Here is a 25901-nt window from a genome sequence, read left to right as displayed (position 1 = left end):
GGTTTTCATCTTCCACTCAAGATATTGAGGTATCGAGGATGGAATAAGATAGCAAGGTATATGGGTGTTCATGGTTTAGTTAATCCAAAAATCAAACCAGTTTTTTGGTTAACCAAAAATATAATATTGGTTAATTAACCAAATTGGTTTTACATGATGAAACCGGTTATTAACCGATTTGTAAAATTCAAAACCGATTTTTAAAGCAAAAATCAATTTTTAAAAAATAAACAATTTTTATATAAAAAATCAGTTTTTACACTAAAAACTGGTTTTTATACTAAAAAATTACTTTTTATACCATAAAATTAGTTTTTACATGTAAAAAGAAATTTTTACACTAAAAAATCGGTTTTTAAACCAAAAAACCATTTTTTATACTAAAAAAATAGTTTTTATACTATAAAATTAGTTTTTACATGTAAAAATAAATTTTCACACAAAAATTAATATTTTTACATACAAAAACTCAAATTTTTAATTGAATTTTTTTAATCTAATTTTTTCTTTCTAAATGATACAAGTAACATTTGTAAATAATGAAATTCCTTCCATTCTCTTTTCAGCATTTTCTATAAATAGTTTTTTCTAATATAAATAAGGGTAAAGTACTAAATTAGTCTCCTACGTTTGGGTGTAATCCTGTTTTGATCCTTAAGGTTTAAAGTGTTCTATTTGAATCTAAAAAAGTTTCATTTAACTTCAATTTAGTCCCACTGTGGGGTCAAAGATAAATAATTAACAAAATATCCTACATGACAGCAGTATAAGAGCAATGTCGATAATTTGGAGAATAAGTACAAGCTCCAGAGGCACAAAATCAACCGTGGATGCATCAATACATGCAGGGAGACACGCCGCATGGCACGAGATCGTGAAGACGGGGAAGGGAGGTCCGGGAGGACACGACAACCTGTGATAATGGGCGTCACCCCGTTCCACCGATCCATCCTCGAAGTCCGGTTGCCGAAACACTTCGACAAACCAACGGACATGAGGTACGATGGAACTCAAGACCCTCTAGAACACCTCACGGCCTTCGAGGCGAGGATGAACCTAGAGGGAGTAGGGGACGAGGTGAGGTGCCGTGCTTTTCCGGTAACCCTAGCGAGACCCGCGATCAGGTGGTTTAACGGCCTCCCGCAGGGATCCATCTACAGTTTCTCGGACATCAGTCGTGCGTTCCTGGCCCAGTTTACAACACGAATAGCAAAGGCAAAGCACCCGATCAACCTTCTGGGGATAACCCAGAGACAGGGAGAGCCGACCAGGAAGTACCTGGATCGGTTCAACGACGAATGCTTGGAAATCGACGGCCTAACCGATTTGGTGGCCAGCCTTTGCCTGACGAACGGTCTCCTCAACGAAAACTTTCGAAAACACCTTACCACAAAGCCAGTTTGGACGATGCACGAGATCCAGACAGTAGCCAAAGAGTACATAAACGACGAGGAAGTCAGCCGAGTCGTGGCTGCCAATAAGCGGCAGTCCGGCTACAGCCAAACTCGGCAACAGGGTAACGGAGAAAGAGTAAAGGAACAAACCAGGGAAGAGGCACCAAGCAAGGCACCCAGGCCGTTCCCCCGGGTCAGGAAATTCGCCAACTACACCCCGCTCACTCTCCCCATCGTGGAAGTCTATCAACAAATAGCCGAGAAGGGGATCCTGCCGAAGCCCCGACCACTCAAGGACCGTACGGGAGGAAACAAGAACTTCTATTGTGACTACTACAAGGGTTACGGTCACCAAACGCAGGACTGCTTTGACCTGAAGGATGCACTCGAACAAGCGATAAGGGAAGGCAAGCTAGCAGCATTCTCTCATCTTATCAGAGAACCGAGGAGATGCTATCGCGACCAAGACGAAGAAGGCAAAACCCGTTCGGCAAAGCGGCAACAAGAGCCAGAAGATAAAGACCACGGTCTCACTGTGATAAACGTGGTGACAGCCAAAAACGCTGCGCCAAAATCTCGATCGGCGCATAGGAAAGATGCTAAGGTCTTGGCGGTCTCCTCCTCGTTGGTGCGAAACTCTAAGAAGCCTCCATCCATTTCTTTCGGCCCGGAAGACCAATGGTTTGACGACGCCCCGGAAAACCCTCCCATGGTCATTACGGCCAGAGTAGGAACCGGCCTCGTCAAACGCATCCTTGTCGACACAGGGGCTGATTCAAACATCATGTTCCACAACGTATTTGACGCACTAGGGCTAAAGGACGCCGACCTGACGACTCACCAGCACGGGGTCATTGGATTGGGCGACCACTTCATCAAACCTGACGGAGTAATATCCCTACCGATCTCGGTAGGACAAGCTCAAGGTCGAAGGTCGGCGATGGCCGAGTTCGTGATCCTCCGAGATTCCACTGCCTATAATATCATCTTGGGAAGGAAGACGATAAACGATGTTGAAGCGATAATCAACACGAAGCTGCTAGTCATGAAGTTCGTTACCGATGACGGATCTATAGGGTCCATAAGAGGGGATCTCGAGACGGTAGTCGCCTGCGACAACGCCAGCCTCTCCCTAAGAAAGAAATCCAAAGAGGCGTCCGGTGTGTTCCTAGCTGACCTGAACGCCAGAGTAGACGACAAACCTAGACCGGAACCAGAAGGGGATCTGGAAAAATTCATGATCGGCGACATGGAGGAGAAGTTCACGTTCATCAACAAGAACCTTCCATGTGAGTTAAAGGAGCCCTTGGTCGAAATGATAAGGGCCAATAGGGATTTGTTTGCCTGGACACCTGCCGACATGCCAGGCATAGACCCAAAAATCATGTCACACCATCTGGCTGTCAGGTCGGAAGCACGCCCGATAGCGCAACGGAGGAGAAAGATGTCGACAGAGAGGGCGGAGAAGGTGGCCAGGCAGACGGCCAGCCTCCTAGAAGCAGGTTTCATACGAGAAGTGGACTACTCGACGTGGCTCTCGAATGTAGTTCTAGTGAAAAAGCACAACGGCAAGTGGAGAATGTGTGTAGACTACTCTGACCTTAACAAGGCATGCCCTAAGGATTGTTTCCCTCTCCCTAACATAGACGCACTCGTCGACGCTGCGGCGGGCTACCGTTACCTAAGCTTCATGGACGCTTACTCCGGTTATAACCAGATACTGATGCACCGTCCAGATGAAGACAAAACAGCGTTCATAACGCCAGGGGGAACCTTCTGCTACAAGGTGATGCCATTCGGCCTGAAAAACGCAGGGGCAACATACCAAAGGTTGATGAACAAAATATTCCACGATCTAATAGGCAAGACAGTGGAAGTCTATGTCGACGACATCCTCGCGAAAACAACGCGACCCGACGACCTCCTAAAGGATCTGGACAATGTATTCGCGTCTCTCCGGCAACACGGCATGAAGCTGAATCCCCTCAAATGTGCCTTCGCCATGGAAGCTGGCAAGTTCCTAGGATTCATGATAACTCAAAGAGGGGTAGAAGCCAACCCGGAGAAGTGCCAGGCGATACTCCAGATGAAGAGCCCGGGTTGTATCAAGGACGTCCAAAGGTTGGCGGGGCGGCTGACTTCATTATCCCGGTTTCTCGGGGCATCGGCAACAAAGGCCCTGCCATTCTTTAACCTCATGAAGAAAGGGATGGCGTTCGAGTGGACACCCGCATGTGAGGAAGCCTTTCAGCACTTCAAGGAAATCCTGGCGGCACCACCTGTGCTCGGGAAGCCAAAGGACGGGGAGCCGCTATACCTGTACCTCGCCATAACAGGAGAAGCCCTGGCTGCAATTCTGGTGCGGGAAGAAGGGAAGGCTCAACAACCAATCTATTTCATAAGCAGAGCCTTGCAAGGGGCAGAATTAAGGTACAGCAAACTGGAAAAGCTAGCTCTAGCACTCTTGACCTCCTCACGGAGGTTAAAGCAATACTTCCAAAGTCACCAGGTTGTCATAAGAACGGACCAGGGAATCCGGCAAGTACTTTAAAAGCCCGACTTGGCGGGAAGAATGATGACTTGGTCCATCGAACTCTCCCAGTACGACATACAATACGAACCCCGGCAAGCCATCAAGGCGCAGGCGATGGCAGATTTTCTAATAGAAGTAACGGGGGATCCAACTGAAGAAACGAGCACACGGTGGAAGCTCCACGTGGACGGAGCCTCCAACCAGACGTTTGGGGGGTGCCGGGATCATCCTGGAAAGCCCGGTTGGAGTCGTATACGAACAGTCGGTCAGGTTTGAATTTCCCGTCTCGAACAACCAGGCAGAATACGAAGCCCTTATAGGGGGTCTAACCCTAGCAGCGGAAGTCGGAGCAACAAGACTGGAAATATGCAGCGATTCTCAAGTCGTCACCTCCCAGGTAAACGGGAGCTACCAAGCCAAAGACTCGTTATTACAAAAGTACTTGGAAAAAGTCAAAAACTTAAGCAAAAAATTTGAGGAGGTCACGGTCCACCACGTACCTAGAGAAAGGAACACACGGGCAGACCTCCTATCAAAGTTGGCCAGTACTAAACCGGGAGAAGGCAACCGGTCTCTCATCCAAGGTATGACAAGAGAACCAGCGGTCACTTTGCACGTGTCAAGGCTGGGCTCTTCATGGCTAGACCCCATCACCAGCTTCCTAGAACATGGCAAACTCCCTGACGACGAAAAGGACGCGGCGAAACTGAGAAGGGAAGCAGCCAAATACGCCGTCATCCAAGGACAGCTATTCAGGAAAGGGCTCAACCAGGCCCTGCTGAAGTGCTTACACCCCGACCAAACGGACTACGTACTCAGGGAAGTCCATGAAGGCTGCTGCGGACACCACATAGGAGGCAAGGCCCTAGCAAGAAAATTAATTCGAGCCGGATACTACTGGCCGTCAATGATGGCAGACTCCAAGGAGTTCGTCAAAAAATGTGTGAAGTGTCAAGAGAACGCCAATTTCCACAGGGCACCGGCCTCCGAGTTAAGCCTGCTAACGTCCTCCCGGCCATTCTCTCAATGGGGAGTCGACCTCTTGGGACCCTTCCCAGTCGGTCCTGGGCAAGTCAAGTACCTCATAGTCGCCATTGACTACTACACCAAATGGATAGAAGCCGAACCACTAGCTAGCATATCCTCATCCAATTGCAAGAAATTCATGTGGAGGCAGGTGATAACGCGATTTGGGATTCCAGAAGTCGTCATCTCGGACAACGGCACGCAGTTTATCGACAAGAAGTTCACGGAATTCCTCAACGGCCTGGGTATTAGACAAAGGTTCTCTTCGGTAGAACACCCCCAGACAAACGGACAGGTGGAGTCTGCCAACAAGATTATCCTTTCAGGGCTGAAGAAGCGATTGGATAATAAAAAGGGTGCTTGGGCCAACGAACTAGCCTCGGTCCTCTGGTCTTACCGAACCACCGAACAATCCTCCACTAAGGAGACTCCCTTCCGGCTAACGTATGGGTTGGATGCGGTAATACTCGTAGAGATCGGGGAACCGAGCCCCCGGCTACTTTTGAAAGGAGTAGAGGAAGCCGTGAAAAAGGACCTGATAGATGAAACCAGAGAAATGGCCCATTTGACAGAGACAGCGCTAAAACAAAGGATGCTTGCGCTACAACACCAAAGTGCTCAAAAGGGAATTCGAACCGAACGATCTCGTCCTAAGGCGAAACGACATCGGCCCACCGACCCCTGGAGCAGGCAAGCTAGCGGCGAACTGGGAAGGCCCCTAAAGAATAAAAAAAGTGATGGGTAAAGGTGCTTTCAAGTTAGAAAGGCTTGATGGTAAGGAAGTCCCAAGAACATGGAACGCGAACAACTTGAGAAGGTTCTACTCCTAACAGACGGGGCGACACGCCGACCAATCGAGCTAAGTGGTTAATTTGCGGATTTGAACTTTCCATAATGACCTACGGGTCCTTTATGCAATTACCGAATAAGATATACTTGTGCAAATTTTCTCTCTTGTCTTGTTTCCCTTTTTCCAGACAACCCGTTCTATCACGACCGACAACGACGCACGGCCCCGGGATTGATCACCCCGGGAGCCCGTCAACTACCGCGATAACAAATGACTACGCGAAAGGCCACGATTCGTTAATATAAACGACAGCTATAAACCAATAACGGTTAATAGAAACGATAACACAACCAGACGAATAAGAAAGAGTTAACTACGTTAAAGCGGGCAAACGACTAAAAAGTCAAATTGTTCACAAAAGCCAAAATAAAACGGCTAAACCAAAAAAGTTTTAGACAGAGAATTCATTTCTTGGGGACGTCAACAATTTTGTCGTCTTTGATGACCTTGAAAACGCCGATCGCCGACGTGTCAAACTTGGGAGCGACAATTTTAACCTGAGCTTTAAGAGCCTCCTCGGTCGCCAAAATCGCACCCTTCCCTTGCTTGACGACGTCTTTATACTTTGCTTTCCATGTTGCTAGTTCGGCCTCCGCGGTCTGCTTCTCCTTCTCTATTTCGGCCACCCGTTTCTGTGCCGCGCCGACCTGACTTTCTAAAGCCATTTCACGATCGACAAGACGAGAAACCGTGGCGTCTGACTTTTCTAACTTCTTTTCAGCGGTGGCGGCTTTCTTCTCGGCAGCAGTAGCTTTCTTCTCGGTGGCATCAAGCTTCTCATTTGATTGGGTCAGCTGCTCCCGGAGAGTCTCAACTTCACTTTTAAGCTCATTGTTAGCCTTCCCAGCAGATTCCAACCTTCTACGAAGGGACTCCATCCCAGATAGCTCGAACTCGGCCTTCCGAGCTATCACGGCGCCGCGCAAAAGGGTACGGTACATCCACCTCGCCTGCCCGGCAAGGGAAGACTCATGGAAATACTCTTCGGTACCAGGAATCAGCTGGGAATCTATAAAGTTCCCGGCATCAAAATTCCTCTCCATGACAGTGAGAACCCCCTCAGGACTGGACGACGTCTTCCTCTTCCTCTTGAGGCTAGGGACCTCTTCCACCTCGTCATCGGCATCCGGGTTAGACGTCGAACCCCCAGTGCCGATCACCTCACGGAAGGGGGAGACATGAACCGCTTTGTCACCTTCGATTTGGGCAGCTTGGGCCGAGGTGCCGGTCTCGTCGACCACGGCCCCTTGCTCGGTAGCAGCCTTGTCCTCCGGGGGAGCAGCAGACTTCTCAGCAGCAGATTTCTCATTACCCCCCTCGTCGTCACTAGCACACAGGAAGGTTTGGAACAAGTTAGGGAGACCCGTTATCTCGACAGACATCCCCACTGTAAAAAAGCAAACGAAGTTGGTTAGTTGCAACAAGTTGTTAACAAAAGCAAGAAGATAAGAAACAAGACAAGTAGAAGCTTCTCACAAATATAATTACGACCGGCCTCCCGATCACCCATAAGGAGGTGAGGATTCACATGATTCCTCCCGAAGACTGCCATCAACACATCGGCAATCTTCCTATCCACCGCAGACATGCCCTTATAGGTTACCTTAACGAAGGCATTGGACCCAGCCCCGAAACTCCAATAGGTCGGGATAAGGCGTACCCCCTCCAGCGACAACCAAAAGGGATGACGACCTTTGACGGGGCGGACCTTGAAATATTTGTCCTTAAATCCATGATAGGAGTCCTCGAACAAACCAAAAATCCTCCGACCTTGAGCAGACCGGAAGGACATGAACCCCTTTTTATGTTTTCCCTCCTTCGAGGGGTTTGTAAGGTTGAAGAAGAAAAGAAAAACATCTACAGACACCGGAAGCTCAAGGTATTCACAAACCATCTCGAAACAGCGGATTGAGCCCAGCTGTTCGGATGCAGCTGTGACGGCGCCACGGAAACCCGGCTTAAAAGCGCCATCTGGAAGGCGGAAAACGGGATACGAACCCCAACTTGAGTAAACATGGATTTGTAAAACCAAATCCAATCGGCAACTCGGGGATGGTGGAGATTGATCTCGTACAATCGCTCGTGAGGAGCCGGGACAAAGACGTCATAATTGGCTTCCTCATCAGTCCCTCCACACAAGTACTCGGCTTGTCGAAACTCGGTGAGCTCCTCCTCACCCATTTGGTTGGACGAATCCTTTACATCGGAAACGACCCAAGCGTAGGGATCGTACGCCGCGGGAGAAGAGGAAGCCCGGGAGACCGTGCGAACCATACCTACATGGGGGACCATCCAGTCAGTCCAAGAGATCGGTTGCTCAGGTCGAGTACAGACACTACCCCCACTACTCCCCAACTAAGGATAAACACTATTAATGGACGTAAAAACTCAGGAAAAAACCTACCCTGGAATGATACCCCCCTAACACATATAACCACTATCGAAAGGCTACACAACAACAACAAAAACCAAGCAACAAGCATGCAAGAATGAAGCACAAAAGAAAAGAATTCAAAGAATTACCTGAGTTGATGGAAGGAAGATGAAATTGCAAGTATGGAAGGATGATGTACAAAGGCACCACAAAGACGTTCTGAAATTTTGTAGCAAAAAAAAGGAAAAAGGGAGAGATGGGAAGTGTGAAGAAATGCAGAAGCATAAAACTGACTGTTTAAAAACTGTCCCCCAGGAAGCGCGAAAAACCTGGGGGCAGAGTAGTCTTTGCAAAAGGGGTTTATTCGCCCCATTATGAGCATTTAATGCTCGGCGCAAGGAACGATGCGATGAAACGGTTGCTTATGCAACCCAGGGGACACGCGCGTTGGGGGCATATTCTTCCCACGTGCGGCCGACTTGACGAGAACAAACGAAACGCGAAACGGCACGCTATTGATAGTTCCCACGACTACCACTGGCGCGTGGGGGCACTGTTACGGCTCGGCCCAAGCAACTCGCGGGTCAACCCGACCCAAGGATAACCCGACCCGAACGGTCGGGGACATGCAGCTCACTGCGCGACCCGGACACGCGTCCCTGACAGCTCCCCATTACAGCTGTGAGGAAGCTTCGAGGAAGGTGGGCCTGTCCTTGAAGGGCCCACCTCTGACACGGTATAAATGGGGAAGGACTTGCCCTTCCCCCAAGGTACGTCACATTTTCCCCAATCATTTCCCCGCCTGCACACTGACTGACTAGAGCGTCGGAGTGTCTTTGCAGGTGGCACCCCCCTTTCCTCTCACGACAAGTTCTCGGCTACTCGGCAAGCCCGAATTCAGCACAGCCGCGATTGAGGCGTTCTCACTCCCTTCAAATACCACCCGATCTGTCCGGTAACCGACCACGGAACATAAAGAATAATTTTGATATATTGACATTGTAAATAATTTATACAATCGTATAATTATATCTGTTTTTTTTATGATCATTTTTGTAGAATATAATTATTTTTGTTAATATAATACTATATAATTAAATATATGTATAAAATTATTTTATCATATTATCAATATATCAACATTAAATTTTTTCTTAAAAGTCTACATAAGATTCTTATTAAACTTAAACATAAAATATTAGAATCTCTTACGAGCATGAAGCATCCCACCATTATTTTAGAGCTTACATGAAGACATCACCACTTTCGACCTCTTTACAAAAACCAAATCACAAAACAATGTAAGCCTTGGAATAGTTATCATGTTTCTTATATGTTGAGATTATTACTAATGAAATTTTTTCATTTTAATGAATGGATAATAAATATATTGAAATTTTATATATTTAATAACTTTACATGTTAGCTTAATCTATCTAAATTTGATCGAATGTACAATCAATTTATTTTTTAAATCGATACATAATTATTAAAAAGGTTAAGTATTTTTTTCATCTTTTAACGTTTTGGGTCAAAATCAAAATGTTTTCGATTTTTTTTGTTATTAAAATTATTCCTAATATTACAAAACATTATAAAATCATCATTTTAAAAAAAATAATACTACTTTGATAATTTTATCATTAAAACAAAAATAAAAATAATATTAAAAAAAAGAAAAACAAAACCCCACCCCACTCCCCAGCCTCTTCGGTCTCCCCCCGGCAATCCAAAAAATTTTACCTTCCTCCTACTCTCACACACGCCCCACTGCCAACATAACCAAACTTTCAGACCTCCGACTCTGCTTTTCAAGTTTCAACTTCCTTCTTCCTCATTCCTTCTATTCTTATGTTAATGATGCTAACTACCTGAACCACTTGTTCAAATCGCAAAGTTTGCATTGAGGCACTGTCATTGCGGAAGAAGAAAGAGTGAGAAAGCAGTGCAGCTGAAGAATAATTGACATTTGAAAGGCATAATTATTAAGAGAGCGACAATGAGAACCCTCTGCAACGTATGCGAAAACGCCGCTGCAATTTTATTCTGCGCCGCCGACGAAGCTGCTCTTTGCCGCTCTTGCGATGACAAGGTTTGGCTTCAATTTTATCAAGCTATTGTTCTTCCGTTCATTAATGTCTAGTCATTTCGATTAGTTTACTACACAAATTGAATTGTTATGGAGCAAAAATAATAGATGAAATTATTAGCACGGGTTTAAAATTTATTGTATAGTAGGAGCCTAGGACAAGTATATTGCTTCGTTTGACTTGATTCACTTATATGAATACAATTGTTCAGGCCATTGGTTGGTAAACAAGATCTAAAGCTTTTCTCTATTAGTCTACTGATCCACTTAATTGAGTTTTGTTTTATTTTATTTTTATATGGATTCCTGACCATATTGTGCATTGTTGAGGTTTGAGTGTGGTTTTATGTTGGCTGTTGGAATTGTATTGGGTAAGGGATTGAAGTGGAAAGAGTTAAGGATAGTGGGTGGGACGGTGGTAGCGGTAATGATGATGGTGAAGAGAGAGAAAGAGAAAGAGAGAGAGAGAGAGAGGTGAGTGATGGGTAGATGATGAAGATGCAGGGAGACAGATGGAGGGGGTTAGTGGCGAAGGAGGGAAGAGGCTTTTTTTAATTTTTGTTTGAAGGGTAAAATTGTCAAAGTATTATTATTTTTTATAAAAATGATGATTTTATAAAGTTTTGTAATATTGGGATAATTTTAATAACAAAAAAATCGGAGACTATTTTTATTTTGATTTTGACTCAAAATATTAAAGACAAAAAAATACTTAACCCTTATTAAAAAATATAAAATAACTTAATATAAAGATAATATTATAATTTGGAGCTACTGATAATTAATTTTACAATAAGTAATTTGGTTAATTTTAATTCAAATACAAAACTTTTTCATGTGATAATAGTGTATTAAAATAAAATTATATTATTAAATATATAAATAATATTTAATTAATAAAAATATATAATAAAATAATTTTCAATTACCAACCATACAAAACAAACATCTTAACATTCTTACCCTTCATTTTCGTTTACTTCCTTTCTTGACTCACAGACAAAGAGCAGCGTGATCGGAACAAATGAGCGAAGGAATTTTAGTTTTGGAATGAAAGCTAAGGGCGGTATGTTTATTGGCGCCTTTCTTTTTTGTTTTCACATTATAGGTTTAAGGTTGACAATTTATACCCTATTCATAAATATTTATACCCTATCCATAAATATCCAACTCGTTCCAACCCAAATAAATAGGGTAGATTACCTTATTCGTACCTCATATATAACACATATTTTATAAAAATTAGACATATAGTGAAAAAAGTGAGAATTGAACCTACAATTTCATTTATGTAATGACTTAAAATAAGTGAACAACTACTAAATTAATAAGTTAAGTTAATAATTTAGAGTATTAGTTTTTTATTTTTTATGTTATTAATGTGTATAAAATTCGAAATGATTGAATTTTATATTTACTTTAAAAAAATTTGATATTTCTGCGGATAAAGTAAAGTAGGATAAGATTTAGAATTTTAGGATGTGAGTAGGGTTAGGGTTGAAAAATTCTCAACCTACAAATAGAATAAGATAGAGTTTTAACGAAATTTTCAACGAACTAGTAGAATTAGAGTAGGGTCCAGGGTTAGGGTAGGGCCCTACCCATTGCCAGCCCTATGTACGTTTTAGTAACTATAACCGTTTTCATGCATTCGCCACTTCGTTGCAGAATAATAAGTCTTTCTTTTTCATCTTCTTCTTCAAGAAAAATTCATACTTCTTTATCTTCATTTTCATCACCATTCTTTTCTCTAGCTCTCCCTTTCTCATCTCTTCAATCCCTAGTTCACACTTCATCTCCATGTTAATCAACTAATAGTGGCTTCTGTAAGCTCATCAACAATCTTGCAGAAGCTAGATTCCAAGGATTTCATAGGCTTCCGATCACTGTTTCTTGAATACGTTAATGATCTCAACGAATTTTCCATGTCAAAAAACCAAAGGGAAGTACAATCGATCGCTGAGAAGTTTTATCCGTTTCTAATGGATTCCTTTGGAATTCTTCACAAACACTTGGAGAACATCTTCAAATCCAGCAAAGACAAGGAGATCCTCGCGGAACTGGTGAAGGTATACAAAATGTGCTTGGATTGCTTCGACAAAGTGGCCCCTGCGATGCAGCAACGCAAGCCGTATGTAGCGGAGTTTGAGAGACTAAATTTTATCAAGTATCTCGAGAAGTTCGGTTACATATCAGAAGCGGAAACCGAGTCTATAAGCTTGTCCAAGACGCTTCAAGACTCGAGTAAACCGACAGAGAGGAAGAGTAGGAAGCGTATACGTGCTGATCAGGATAAATGTTTGGGTTCTTTAATAGTTCAAAATGCTGTATTAATGGTGAGTTTGACGGCGGCATTGGGAGCCGATGACAATGACGATGTCGGTGATAGCCGCTTCAGGTCTTTGCTTTGTTTGTTGGAAGAAATGAGGCCGTGGCTAAGGTATTTGTAAGCATTTACTACTTCCATAATTCGTATATTTCCACCATTAAAATTCAAAGATATGGTAGTTTTACCTTAATTCGCAGGAAAATAGATACAACTGAGAATTTGCGCATCAAGTTGGTGGATGATTTGTCTCGTAACGCCTTCAAATTGTTGAGAAGAACAAATTCTGACGAAGATTTGATAATTTCCTTCTGCCGTGTGACACTTACTGAGTATGTCAAATCTCCAAGAAAAGATAAAGTCTACGAGGTAACTCTGTTCTATGGTTTGTATATATGCATAAAAAATCTTTCCCTTGACATTATCAAATTTTAACGCAGATTGCCCAAAGCATGTGCTCCTTACTGTTTGAACTGCATAAGAATAAACCGAATTATATTGCTAATGTACTGGATGTTATCCTGGATTGTGTTCTTTCTGAGTGCCAGGTATTGTCGATGAAATATGAAACCCTATACTTACAATTCAGTCATTTTGTTTGATAATTTGGATCAATTATGTTTGGCCCTTTCAGCTTGGAGAGGGAAATGCTGGAACAAGGTTTATTGAAACTGTATATTTTTGTGTACGGAGTGCTACAGAAGCATGTACTCGTCGTACAGTTGCAGTATGTCTGAACAGAATAGCTGAACATTTTAAACAGGTAATTTCTGTCTTTTTGTGCACTGATTATCAATTTTTTGTATTTCACTTTGATTGAAGTATTTTGGCAGGTTAATCCACTCATTTTTTCAATATTGAGGCTTTATGCCACTGGGTTGCTCCTTGATGATTCTACCTCTCAGTCCAGAATTGGAGATCCTGCATCCACCAGAAGTTTGAAGTTTGACTGTCAACTTGGAAACTTACTTAAACAACAGAACGTGCTGCAGACTTCCTTAGATTCGCTTTGTTCTGTCGCTGAGGCTTCACTGACTTACCTTCCATTTTGTTCCCACCCATTGAGATTCTTATGTTTACCTCTTGCTAATTCAATTGATGAAGAAATGTCTCAGTTTGTTAATAAAGTGGTGGATGCTTCTGTTGAAAAACTTATGTCCACAGTGCAAGATCAATTCCATATCCTTTGCAATAGTATTCTATCTAGTCCAAGGTACGAACAGTGAAATTTCTACAGTAATTCTACTTGTACCAATTTGTTGTCGTTGATGCACACAATTTGAAAGCTTAGACAGTATGTTTATCTCATTTTATATTGTGAATTGTGATGATGAGTATCTATACTTCTTCCTGGCCAGCTTTACATCTGAAAAAAACACCAACGAATTTGCAGAGAAATGTCAAACAGTGATTAGTGTAGCTTTAGCAGCCTACACTATTTCAATCAGAACAAATCTTAAAGTCCAGGTTTTCTTTTTTATTTCTAACTTCTGTTATAATGTTTTCCAATTAAAAAAGGGTTATTGACTTACTGTTGACTATATTTTGTGTTTTGAGTACTTAATTAGTTGTTTTTTTCAATATTCCAGGAGAGCAGTAAGTTAGTTAAGCAAATCATAGCCAGCAAATGGCTAACATATGAAAGCATTTCAAAGATATGTGGTTGTCTCAACGAAATTTTTGTCATTTTGTTCGCAGACAAGCATAAAAAGGTATCTAAGGTCGTTTTCACATTCTTGATAATATTGTGGACTCCGCAAAATGTCTTGAGCATTTTCATATTGCTTATTTTATGGCATTTCATTACAGGCTTTAAAGGTTCTAAACCTGTATTGTACAGCATCATGGATCACGATTGAATATCACTGTTCGAAGCTAACCAGTGGGGCATTGAAAGAGTTGGTAAATAACTCTTGCAAAAGAAGCACTGAACTTTTAGATGCTCCTTATGACATCAATCCTAGAAAGATAAGAAAAAGACTGATTGAGATCCTTAAAAGCTGGTACACTGCCAACAGTCTATCTAAGGATTTGCCACCTCCTATGTTTGTAATGAAGTGGCTGATGAAGGTACTTTTTCGAACTGTTTAGGTTTAAGTATTTGGTAGTTTTCTTCTGTTTTTCAATTTCTTCTACGGATTGCTAGGATGATATAATAATGCAGATAAAACAGGAACATGCTAAGCATATAAAAGAGGGAGTGGATTCATGTTCTACCGAATTCTCCAACAAGAACGTTAGCTTCATCCTGGAGCAGGTTCAGCATCTTAGCATATACGTTCAAGTTTCAATAGAAGTTTTCACTTTCCTTATGCCATTTACTGAATGTGCATTGGACCTGCTGTGAATGTATATTGTTAGGAACTTATATCATATGAGGCAGAGAGTCTAGAACACCCAAAACATTCTCAGAAAATGCTGATGAAAATTACGAAGATCCTCCTGCAATACATATATATCACTGACGATTTGAAAAGAGCCCAGGCCCTACTAAGAAGGGGAAAAGCATTAAGGATTTGTACCACTGCTAGTCATGATGACTGCATTCAGTGTCTCACCGATGCAATAACTATCATGGTTAGCTCTTTGGTTATTCTTGTGTCTTCCTCAGTATATAACTTTTACTATTTTAAAGTACTCGATATACAAGCCATTTACACAAAGTAATTCCTTTTCAACAGAAGAATTATGGTGAAATGAGTGCCAACAAAAACGTTATTGATCATCAGTTGGCTGTGGCCTATTGCCTACGTGCTTTATCTACCCAGGAAGCTGAACCAAAATCGGTGGTACTAGAACACTTGCCATTAATTTTCACTATTTTAACCTTTGTTTTCCCACTGTCCCCAGACCCCTGCCTAAAACCGCTGATTCTCTGAAAAGCTTAGCTTGCTTTGTACATTAAACAGCGAATCTCTGAAGATGTTGAGAGTGCATTGGATCTGTGGTTGGACATTTCTCGTTTTGATTTCCCTGAGGACAGAGAGCGTTCTCAACCGTTTGATAGTATTATGGTTCTGCTCTACAACACAATTGATTTAGTTCAACTCAAGGTCTATATTGCTTCTTTAGTTATTGTGGTTTCTGTAATTGTTGCGTAAGGTTTCTATAGTGACAATATCAGAATATGTTTGCATATTCAGGGTTTCTTGAAACTCTCCAAGAAAGCATATCAGATGGTGATTAGAATCTTTAAACGGAAGTTCTCAACTGAGAAGTGGTTGACCTTACTATGGGAAAGTAGAAGGCTAAGACATGCCCTTTGCGCTTCCCCGATCAGTGATGCATTTATCCAGTCTTCACTAGACTTAGTTAATGAACTTTCAAAAGTTGACATCTGGACAAGTCACCTTCGAGAAAATCCTATACAATTAATAGGTTTTCAGCAGAATTTCTCATTTTTGTTTGCTAGTTCAGATACAGATTCTTCCTGTTATGAAGCCTGTTTTCAAAGAAAGATAACAATTGATGATGTTAAAAGCGCCGCAGAGAAACTTTCAAATGTAAGGTTCTTTTGGAGCTAAAATTTAGTATACTGTTTATTTATTCCAATCTTCATTTTATTCTTTCAGGATTCTGTTCCACTTCATTCTACTTTTCTTCGCGGGAGTCTGTATTATGATTTATGCTCATGGCTCGTTGCAAATGGACAATTAAGAGAGGTATGTGCTATGTAATGTGTTTGGGTGAGATTCTTGTTTCTAATTAAAATAGATTAGATATTTTTAGGTGGAAAATATATTAAACTAATTTTAATTAATTAATATTAACTAACTTTAAAGTTTAAGTGTATAATTTAAAATTTAAAATAAAATTTAAAATCTTAAAAATTAGTTAATTAGTTAATATTAACTAAAAAGAAGTTAATTATCTAACATTATTTTTCTACCTAACAATATAAGATGTAACCATAATTGCAAGAGGTAATGTTGAATTTGGTGCCTAAACTTGTAAGCTAAGTCTTAATTAGTATTTGAAATTTTAATTGTCTTTATTTTATCCTTAAATTTTACAAACATGATACACATTAATTCTATAGAGTGCTAACATGAACCGTTTGATGTTATATTGAAACTTGTAAAATGATGTCATTTTGGTTTTGCATTCAAATAGTCAAAAAATAACCAGATTACTTGTTATATAATATTTTTTTAGACTATTTGAGTGCCAAAACAAAAATAATATCATTTTACAAAATTCAACATGACATCTAGCTAACCACGTCAGTGTTCCATTAACAACGTTTGTGTGTCAAAAATTATCCAAAGAACTAACATGAGTTACATTTATAAAGTTTGAGGACTAAATAGAGATAATTAAAATTTCAAATACTAACTTAAAGTTTGTGTACAAAATTAGAGACCAAATTAAATATTATCTCATAATTACAATCTAGATATATGTTCCAAAACATTCTCGTTTCGTCCTTCCAAAGTTTGGGAATGAATCCTTTTAATTGTTAAAAAAAATTAGAAGTGTAAAGTGTGATTTTTAATCTTTCATTATTCTCTCTTCTATATTTATTTTTAATCCTACTTATAAAATTAATAATAAGAGATTATACTTTAGTTCTTCAATTATTAAAAAAAATGGAGAGTATTCATTCCCTCCTAAAAGTTCCAATCCCTACTTATTCTATTAAGCATATCTTAATTTTTCTAAAAGAAAAGCGTTGTAATTTTTTTAGTTTTTCTTTTAATGATTATCTTTGGTCCTTTGTGGCATGTGTATTAGCTTCTTCCGATTCAAATTGATTTCCGATCTCCTTCTCGAAAGTATAAATCAAGCTCATTTTATTCTCCTAATTATTTTGTTAATTTTATAATAAGCCAGTATTTAAATGTATATTTAATTTTGAAAAATATAAAAAATAAATTTTCTTTATTTAAAAGTAAAAATAATTAAAATAAAATTTAAAATTTCTAATTATTTTTCTTAAAAATAATATACTGATAGCTAAAGAAAGTGGCACATGTGTCTTCCAAACAACCACATTAAAAGCTAGAATCTGGCTCTAGCCTGGAGAAATGAATCCATCTACTGTGTGAATGTGTAGTATACGTGTTGTGTTATTAAAAAAAAAAAAAGGGTTATTGTTGATTTTTTCATCTTAAGTATCTCTTTTTTCTTTTGTTAGGCTCTTTCATTAGCTAAAGAAGCCCGAAACTTATATGTTGGACTCTGCAAAGAGAAATTTGGGGACAACTTCAAGAAAAATAGAGTGAATGAATCAGTTGCCAGGAAGATTGCACAATTTGATATAGAACTGTGGGACTTCAGCCAATGTTATTTTAGTCCATGGAATAGTATGCAATGTTATCTTGAGAGTACTCTTCAGGTTTGACTTTAATTTCTCACTAACTTGTAGGAATTCTAAAACTTCAAAATATTTTGCATGCTGTATGCTGTATTTTATCTTTTAACACTCTTACAGGTAGGACTTATCTGCAAAATTAGTGGAGATGCAGAGTTGGCCAAAGCTTATTTCCTGGACGGGAAAGACACGTCTTACTCGTTACATTTGCCTTCTTTCATCGTTGCATTTTGCTCCGAACTAGGTATTTTACCCATTGTAACCTCTTATCCCTTATTTATTTACCTATTTATTTATTTATATTACATATAATAAACTCTTAAATTCTTATCACATCCATTATTGTTTTATTCATAGTTATTATAAAATTCAGATTTTCAATCGACCCAATCAGGACAATGAATCACTGTGAGAAGTACACTTCAACCAGTGAATTATAATGGAACCGTTTAAATTAAAATAATAATTTATTTTCAGTTTTGTATTATATTAGAAAAAAGCTAACACATATAATAAAGAACACTTAGTTTGCTTACGAGCTATAGTTCAAATGGCATATTCTCTTCATACATATAATATTCAATTAATTATATTTCCATTTTTTTCTAATTAGTCTTTCCATGTTTACAATATAGTTTTTTATCCGCACGTTGAACAGATCTCAATCTATTTTATTATTAAATAGATTAACAATATTTTCTGGTGTGATTTGTTAGGAAAAATTTATATTGAGAAAAGAGACTGGAATTCTGCAGAAAAGGAACTTCAAAATGCCAAGCAGATTTTAAGGGATAGCAATACAACTTTATGCTGTTCTAAGTGTAAATTAATCTTTGAAGTGACACTTGATCAGTATTATGGAGATTTGCATCAAAGTAAATATAAGACCTGTGAAGTGAAGAGTTTTAGTTCCGAGCATATATCTTTTTACGAATCAGCTCTGGCTAAATTAGATCTTCCTGAGTGGAAAAATTCTGTCAGCTGTCCTGAAGATGGTAGTCTCAAAACAGCAGCGGTAGATGTCATCTCTGCAGGGACTTCTTGTATTTGCTTTACAATGAACGAAGCAGCTCAAAATGTAATAATGGAACCCACGAAAGAAGGTAGCTGGCATTGGCACTGTATTGCAACCGAAGTTTTAGAAGGCAGACTTCTTAGCGATTTTATAAACTTTAAATGGGAGTTTGTCCGGAGGAAACTTTCGATGAAGCTGCTCGCTCGATTAGGTAGTACTTATGACTGCCATTTCATTTTTTAGGAATTTTATATACACGAACCTGTGTATATATTTTTTACACTTTTTTTTAATAATAAAAATAATTGATAAGAAGTAATACAATTTAAAAAGGTGTACATAAAAAAAGTAGTGCAAACATCATTTCATTTTTTCGCTGTACGTGTTTTGTTGTGGCATAGAGTTGTTTGCTTCCATTTTTAACACAACTGTAGTTGAATCTAGTGAGATGCTTTGCATATGTTGGAGATGAGACACAGAAAATTCTTTTGAAGAGTACGACAATGCTTCACAGTAAAAACACATTCAGTGAAACAAATTCAGCGATTGCCATAGATTATTTTCAACATATAGTCCCAAAGGTGATCCTGGGAGACATGTTTGCGGTTGAACGTGCGGAGATACTCAAAGAAATATGTTTGTACTATTGGAATATCTATAATTCCAAGGCTACAACTACAAGGTATTTTTACTAAGTTGCTAGTATTTCTTATACTTGAAGACTGCATGTGTCCTACCTTCGTATATGCGTCAATATTAGCAATTTGGCATCCAAAATGTGCTTTAGAATTAACTTGTTATTTTGGTTTTGTTTTGCACATCTTGTGTTTGGAAGAAGACCCCCTGATAATTGTTGACAGGGACATCTATCGATCAGATTTTACTGAAGGACAATCACTTCTATAGAATTGATGATTGCTGAGGACCCAGTAATGAAAATATTTAGTAAATTGTTATCTCAAGAAAAAAAAGCCTTCAGTAAATTGTCGTTGTTTTTATTTAGTTATGCATGCAGTTTTGGGAATTTAACTATTTATAAGTAAGATTGATGTACTTCTAAGTTCTAAGATTCTGATTTTACCTTACAGGAATATTTTTCAGAATGAATCTTGCATTAGCCTTAAAGATCTAGCTTCTTGGCTGATGGTGGCATTTGTACTCTCCCGTGAGGTTCCCGATATTTTTCATAAGGTCACCGCTCTCTTCACATTTACCACTCGTTGGCAATGTTTTTCACTTTATTGGTTTAATATGCTAGTTGAATTACCATAATCTTTCGTTTTAATAGTGTATTTATTCTAGTAGAGTAGTAGTGTAGATTACTTCTTCAGAGTTTTTAATGCATCAGTCAAACAATAATTGAATCTAAACTTTATATATGGCCTATATATATAACACGCTGCTATAGCGTCTATCTACTATCATATTGATTATCTTAATCCTGATTTAGAGGTTGATATGGTTTCATCCCTTGCTCTTTTATCATCTGAACTGACCTTAGTCAAATGTTGATACTGCAACAGGTGTCTCAGTTACTTGCTGTGACATATGTTGTTTCTGACTCGAGAGAGCAACTTTCTCTGCCATATATTAGCAAAAGTTTGGGTGAAAATGCTTGGGCTTCGTATTTCCACCAAGCGTCCATTGGAACTCATGATACTCACTCATCTCGTCTAACTGGAAGATGCAAGGTACAACCCCTTGTCTTTGGTCAATTATCGTGCATAGTTTTTTCAGTAATACTTGTTCCTTTGTCTCAGTGTCCTTTATTTGACTTAAATCAATTCTCATTACATCTAACTAAGCTATGTATGTACATCATGAAATGGTTAAGAGTCCAACCTAGATGGCACAAGAATTTTATTCAACGGGTTAGAAACCTGATCATTTAGTTAATCAATAATGAGTGACTGCTATCACTCAAACCTTGTAACTGTATATTAATTACTACTTACTTGGATCTTAAAGGTGACATATTGTAAGTTATGATAATTATGATATGTATGTTTATCAGTCAAATTAAACATTGTTGTGTGTTTTTTTCATCGTTAAATTTCAGGGTTCAGATAAATCCAACATAGGAGGGACATACAACTTATCCAGGTAACAGTTGTGCTTATTATTGCATCATAAAGCCAACCTCCAATTGATATACAACCTGAAGTCTTGCCTCTCTCTTCCTGCAGGCTTGTGCCTGATGACACTGAAGTTCTTGCAGAATGTGTAAAACAGTTTTTGGGTGATCTTCCATCTACAACAGTCATCTGCCTGACTTTACTTGGACATGATTATGCTAGTTTACTCAAGGAATTTTCCCCTAGTGTTAAAGCATGGATACTGTTGTCCAGACTCACTTTTGAGAGTGAACCTATAGTAGCATTATTGCCTTTGCATCCTATTTCAGAAGGTACACACACATATAGCCACCAAGTATCAACCGTAAGATACTTAACAAGATCATTTTTCTTTCCATTTCCTTTTTTTTACTTTTAAATTTTTAATTGCACCATCCAGATGTAATTGATCCGCCAATACTTCCCAAGTATAAAATTTTAAGAGATTGGTGGTGTCCATGGGGTTCGACAGCCTTAGATGAAGTAGTTCCAGCATTCAAAAATATTTTAAAAGAGGATTATTCGCGAGAATTGGAAGAAAATACATCTGAACAGCAGCAGCTGTGGTGGAACCATAGGAAAACGCTTAATCAACGTCTTCGTCAGTTGCTAAGGTGTGCTACCCTCTATGATTTTCTGAGTTGTCTTGTCTGGCATTAACTTCGGTTAACGGGCTCTCTTATTGATAAGCATATTTTGCATGAAGCTCCATAGTTATTGAGGATCACTTTATCAAATTTTTATTAAAAGATCTAGAAACTAAAAGCACCACTATGCGCAACGACAGTCAAGGACATGATGAAGTAAGTTTGAATTTTAAGAAACTAACTGTTATGTGTATCCCTCAACTATTGTCACACCTTACCATGCAGGAGCATTGAAGAATCGTGGTTTGGATCATGGAAATGCTTGCTTCTTGGAGAATTGTTAAATTGCAAGAATTTTGAGTCTCTGCTTGAGCATCTTGTGAAGGAGTTAAGATCTGAATGTAAATTGGAAGTTAACGAGGGCCTCGTTAGAGTTATTCTTGGAGGAACCAGACATGTTTGTGGACGAGAAAAGCTAAAGTGCAAGAAAGACTGCTATATTGCTAAAGTAGGCCATTGTGATCAAGGAATGAGTGGGATATTATTAAATGCCGCCGATGGTTTTGGGGTGTCATCTGATAAAGCTTTTCAACTGTTGAAGCATGCGTTGATTGAGCTGGACGCAGATAAGAATAGTAAAAGAGAGCCAATTATTCTTGTGTTAGATTATGAGGTGCAGGTAATTGTTCTCTGACATAAAACTAGTTAGGAATTAAATTTCGAGTTCTACTCTATGGATTAATTAGAGAGAAATGATATGTAGTGGGTAGAAAACGGAAGAAGAAAAAACAAGTGGTGGGGGCATATTTCTTTGAGAGGGGTGCTGGTGTGTAGTGAAATAACATTGTGGTATCTTAAAATACTGTCTTCATTTATGATAGATGCTTCCGTGGGAAAACATTCCCATACTTAGACAACTTGAAGTATACCGGATGCCTTCTGTCAGCAGCATCTCTGCCTTGGGTGATACAGGAAGCAGATCCCAAAAGGAAGCTGGAAGAAAATGTCCCTCATTTCCCTCAATAGATCCTCTGCACGCCTTCTATATACTAAATCCAGATGGAACCGTCCCTGAATGTCAAAATGAATTTGAGAATTGGTTTAAAGAGAACAATTTGAAGGTATTTTGCAATTTGAAGTTGGCAGGAGAATAATTGGTTTATTTGTGTGTCTACTGAATCAAATTTTGTTACTCCACAGGGGAACACAGGTTTGGCACCAACCCGAAAATTATGGGCTTCTGCATTGGAGAAGCACGACCTTTTTATATACATCGGGCATGGAAGTGGTACACTTTTGATAAAATATCACTAAATTTAAATATAACTATCAATCTCTTCTTATTACTGATGACGGTTGTGTTTTCACTTTTTCACAGGAACAAAGTACTTTAGCTTGGAAAATTTTCAGCATCTAAATAAATGTGGTGCTGTGGTGTTGTTAGGGTGCAACAGCGGTACCGTTTACTTGCAGGGTAACTGTGCACCGCTATGTATTCCCCTGCAATATCTTGCAGCCGGTTCTCCGGCTATTGTTGCTAATTTGTGGAAAATATCAGCAAAAGATATCAGTACATTTGGTAAATACTTGCTCCAGGCGTGGGTCAAGAAAAGATTTGAACTTGAAAAAGAATGCCCTAACAACTGTGATCACCCACCAACACTTGGAGCTTTCATAGGTCGTGCACGGGATGCTTGCGAACAAGAATTTATGACAGGTGCAGCACCTGTATGCTACGGTGTTCCTACTCGGATTTGTGTGAAGAAGAGAGTTTCGTCCATGGCCACTTGATACTCGTTGACTTAATCATCAAATCTTAGTGAGTGGTAAGGGTCTTGGGTATTATTTTGCTCGGGTGGTTGGATTTTTGGAGATATGTGTATGTTCTTTTTTGGTATTATAACGCGGCATCAAGCCCAAAAGGAAACAGAAAGACTAGAAATTAAGAATTAATCGAAGTAAAGAACCTGTGGTACATTTTTTCTCTTTAGGAGAATGTTTCACTCATGACACGAGAGTTTTCTAAGAACATATGGTTCTTTCTTTTTACACTTAATCAAATATCATATAAACATATCTTCTGACTTATCCAGTACATTATACAAATCTTCGTTACTTCTTCTAGTAAAATCTAACCTAATATTTTCTATACAATATCCATCATTACGCATAATTAACTAACACACATTCTATTCGGGAGTGCTAGTTAAATAATGATCATCTTGAATAATATAAATAATTACCAATTAAATAAAAATACACTATATCCTAATTTAATGTTACTAATTAAATTCAAGATTAATTTACTCTTTTAATTCTATTAACTCACATTGTTCACACATTATTCAAAAATATTGTTAGTTACTTATATTTTTCCTATTCTTATACTATTCATCATTACCCACAAATCACCGGTATACAAATTGCAAAAACAACAAATACTTGAACAATAATATCTTAAAACCTATTGATTTTCGATGAAGAACTTTGGACTTGAATTCATAGAAAAAAAAATCTTTTACAGAAGACGGCGCAACAAAAGTTTAAAATAGACTGCTTGAATCTTGTTGGAAAAGTGATCACAAACAAAGAGCTTGCCTTCAAAATCATCAAGAACACTCTAATTGGAGTTTGAGAAAATCTTGAAGATATGCCAACTTCTGAAGTGGACAAAAACAAAGTTCTAGTTTCAAGAACAAGATGAAAGGGCTACAAATATTAAAATAAGGGCCTTAGAATCTAAGAGACTATATTCTAAATTTTTAAATGTGGATGCAAGAAAATTCCATATCTAAGGTTAGACATGATTTTTTGGAAATTTGGGTCCAAATACATAGACTTCTCCAAGAATTCATTAATGTGGAATCATCAAAGGAGATTGAAAATAAAATAGGCTTGGTTGTAGAGGACTAGAGGCTGAAGATCTAATAGTAAAATATACTCTAAAAATATAATTTTTTTAAAGTTAAAATAGCAATTCCATATTCAAAACCCATACCCACTGGTTTTTATTTAAACAGTGATAGATTACTAAAGGCATTGATACAGTTAAGTAGAAAACAATTAAGTAATAGTAATAAGTTATTATATATAATTTAATTTAAAAAAAATATTTAGTATTTAATTTAAAAAAAATATTTAGTATTTAATTTAGTATAAATAAAAGTTTAATTCAATTTAAATATTAATGATTTCTAATATTTAAAAAATAAGTAATAATATTAAAAAATATGAAAAAAATATTATTACTAATATTTTTTAATTAAATAAAATTTTCAAATCTCATAAAATGATTTTTTTCTTTTTATAACCGTATTTTTTTATTCATTTGGTATTAATTCTCTCTATTTCAACTGGTACAACTAAGAGATCTTTTTCAACTATGAATATTGTAAAAAATAACCCATAAACAAAATGAAAGATGAATTTCTTGCTAATTGTCTTTTAATTATATTGAAAAGAAAATTACTCAAAAATTTGACACAAATTCTATTATTATCGATGAATTTTATGATACGATAGTACAAACATATTTTTTGTACTTTAAAATATATTCTCTATCGGTATATTTTTATAATACATCTTATATTATATCATTTTTTATATAATTTTTAATATTGTGTTATCACACCCTATGATAACATTTCTAGATCCGTCCCTGATTGTATGAACTACGGTATTATCAATCATAACAAGAAGAAATGCAAGAATCTAACGACAATGTCAATTTGGAACCCAAAGAAACCAAGGTATTTGGCTGGTTTGGGGAGTAGCACAAGCAAGAGCGTTGAAGCCAAAAGAATACAGGGTAAGCAGAGAAGAGAGTAGTTCGAGGTAGAATGAGAGAGAGGTGGCGCATGAAGAACATGATTGAAGGAAGGGAGGTGAGTCAATACAAGAGATAACAGGGAGTAAAGCTTGTAGTAGACAAAAAAAAATGGGAAATAGAAGGGGACAGTTTAGCCGAAGATCCTAGAAGAACTGGTAAAGAAGATCATAGAGATGTGAAAAAAGAGAAGAATATCCTTGAAGATCTGCTTGGTAGAGAAATTAAATTAGAAGAAGTGGAGAGAGATGTTTGGGATTGTGAAAAGGGGAACAAATATATTAAAGACAACAAAAGAATCCATGAGAAGGGCAAAGAAACGGGTGGGCCAAGTGTGTTAAAAGAGGAATCTGCAATTAAAGGTACATGGGTTGACTTCTACCAAAGGCCCAATGAAAATATTTATCATTTTAGAATTGGGCCACAAGAAGAATATAATAATCTCACTATTGG

The 25901-nt window shown here is 38.5% G+C and overlaps 2 protein-coding genes across 2 annotated transcripts; both read left to right on the top strand.

The window, feature by feature from the left end:
- Positions 1-861: 861 nt before the first annotated feature.
- On the top strand, positions 862-5698 carry LOC127747557 (uncharacterized). The gene is made up of 2 exons (XM_052261595.1): positions 862-3936; positions 4085-5698. Exons 1-2 carry the CDS (start codon positions 862-864, stop codon positions 5696-5698), a joined length of 4689 nt encoding a protein of 1562 aa, XP_052117555.1.
- Positions 5699-10176: 4478 nt separating this feature from the next.
- LOC107487547 (separase-like) lies at positions 10177-23612 on the top strand. The gene is made up of 29 exons (XM_052261594.1): positions 10177-10269; positions 11266-11332; positions 12085-12706; positions 12793-12961; positions 13033-13140; positions 13227-13355; positions 13426-13805; positions 13951-14059; positions 14182-14304; positions 14402-14662; positions 14757-14849; positions 14954-15169; positions 15274-15381; positions 15481-15645; positions 15736-16095; positions 16165-16254; positions 17730-17930; positions 18027-18150; positions 18623-19132; positions 19366-19603; positions 20010-20112; positions 20445-20612; positions 20981-21024; positions 21108-21328; positions 21436-21649; positions 21908-22301; positions 22504-22743; positions 22823-22910; positions 23001-23612. The coding sequence occupies exons 1-29, from the start codon at positions 10177-10179 to the stop codon at positions 23411-23413; spliced, it is 6051 nt and encodes a 2016-aa protein (XP_052117554.1). The 3' UTR covers positions 23414-23612.
- The last annotated feature ends 2289 nt before the right edge of the window (positions 23613-25901 follow it).

This window comes from Arachis duranensis, chromosome 5, assembly GCF_000817695.3.
Source record: "Arachis duranensis cultivar V14167 chromosome 5, aradu.V14167.gnm2.J7QH, whole genome shotgun sequence".
NCBI lineage: Eukaryota > Viridiplantae > Streptophyta > Magnoliopsida > Fabales > Fabaceae > Arachis > Arachis duranensis.
The sequence above is the reverse complement of the archived record's forward strand: the minus strand, read 5'-3'. Positions and strand labels throughout refer to the sequence as shown.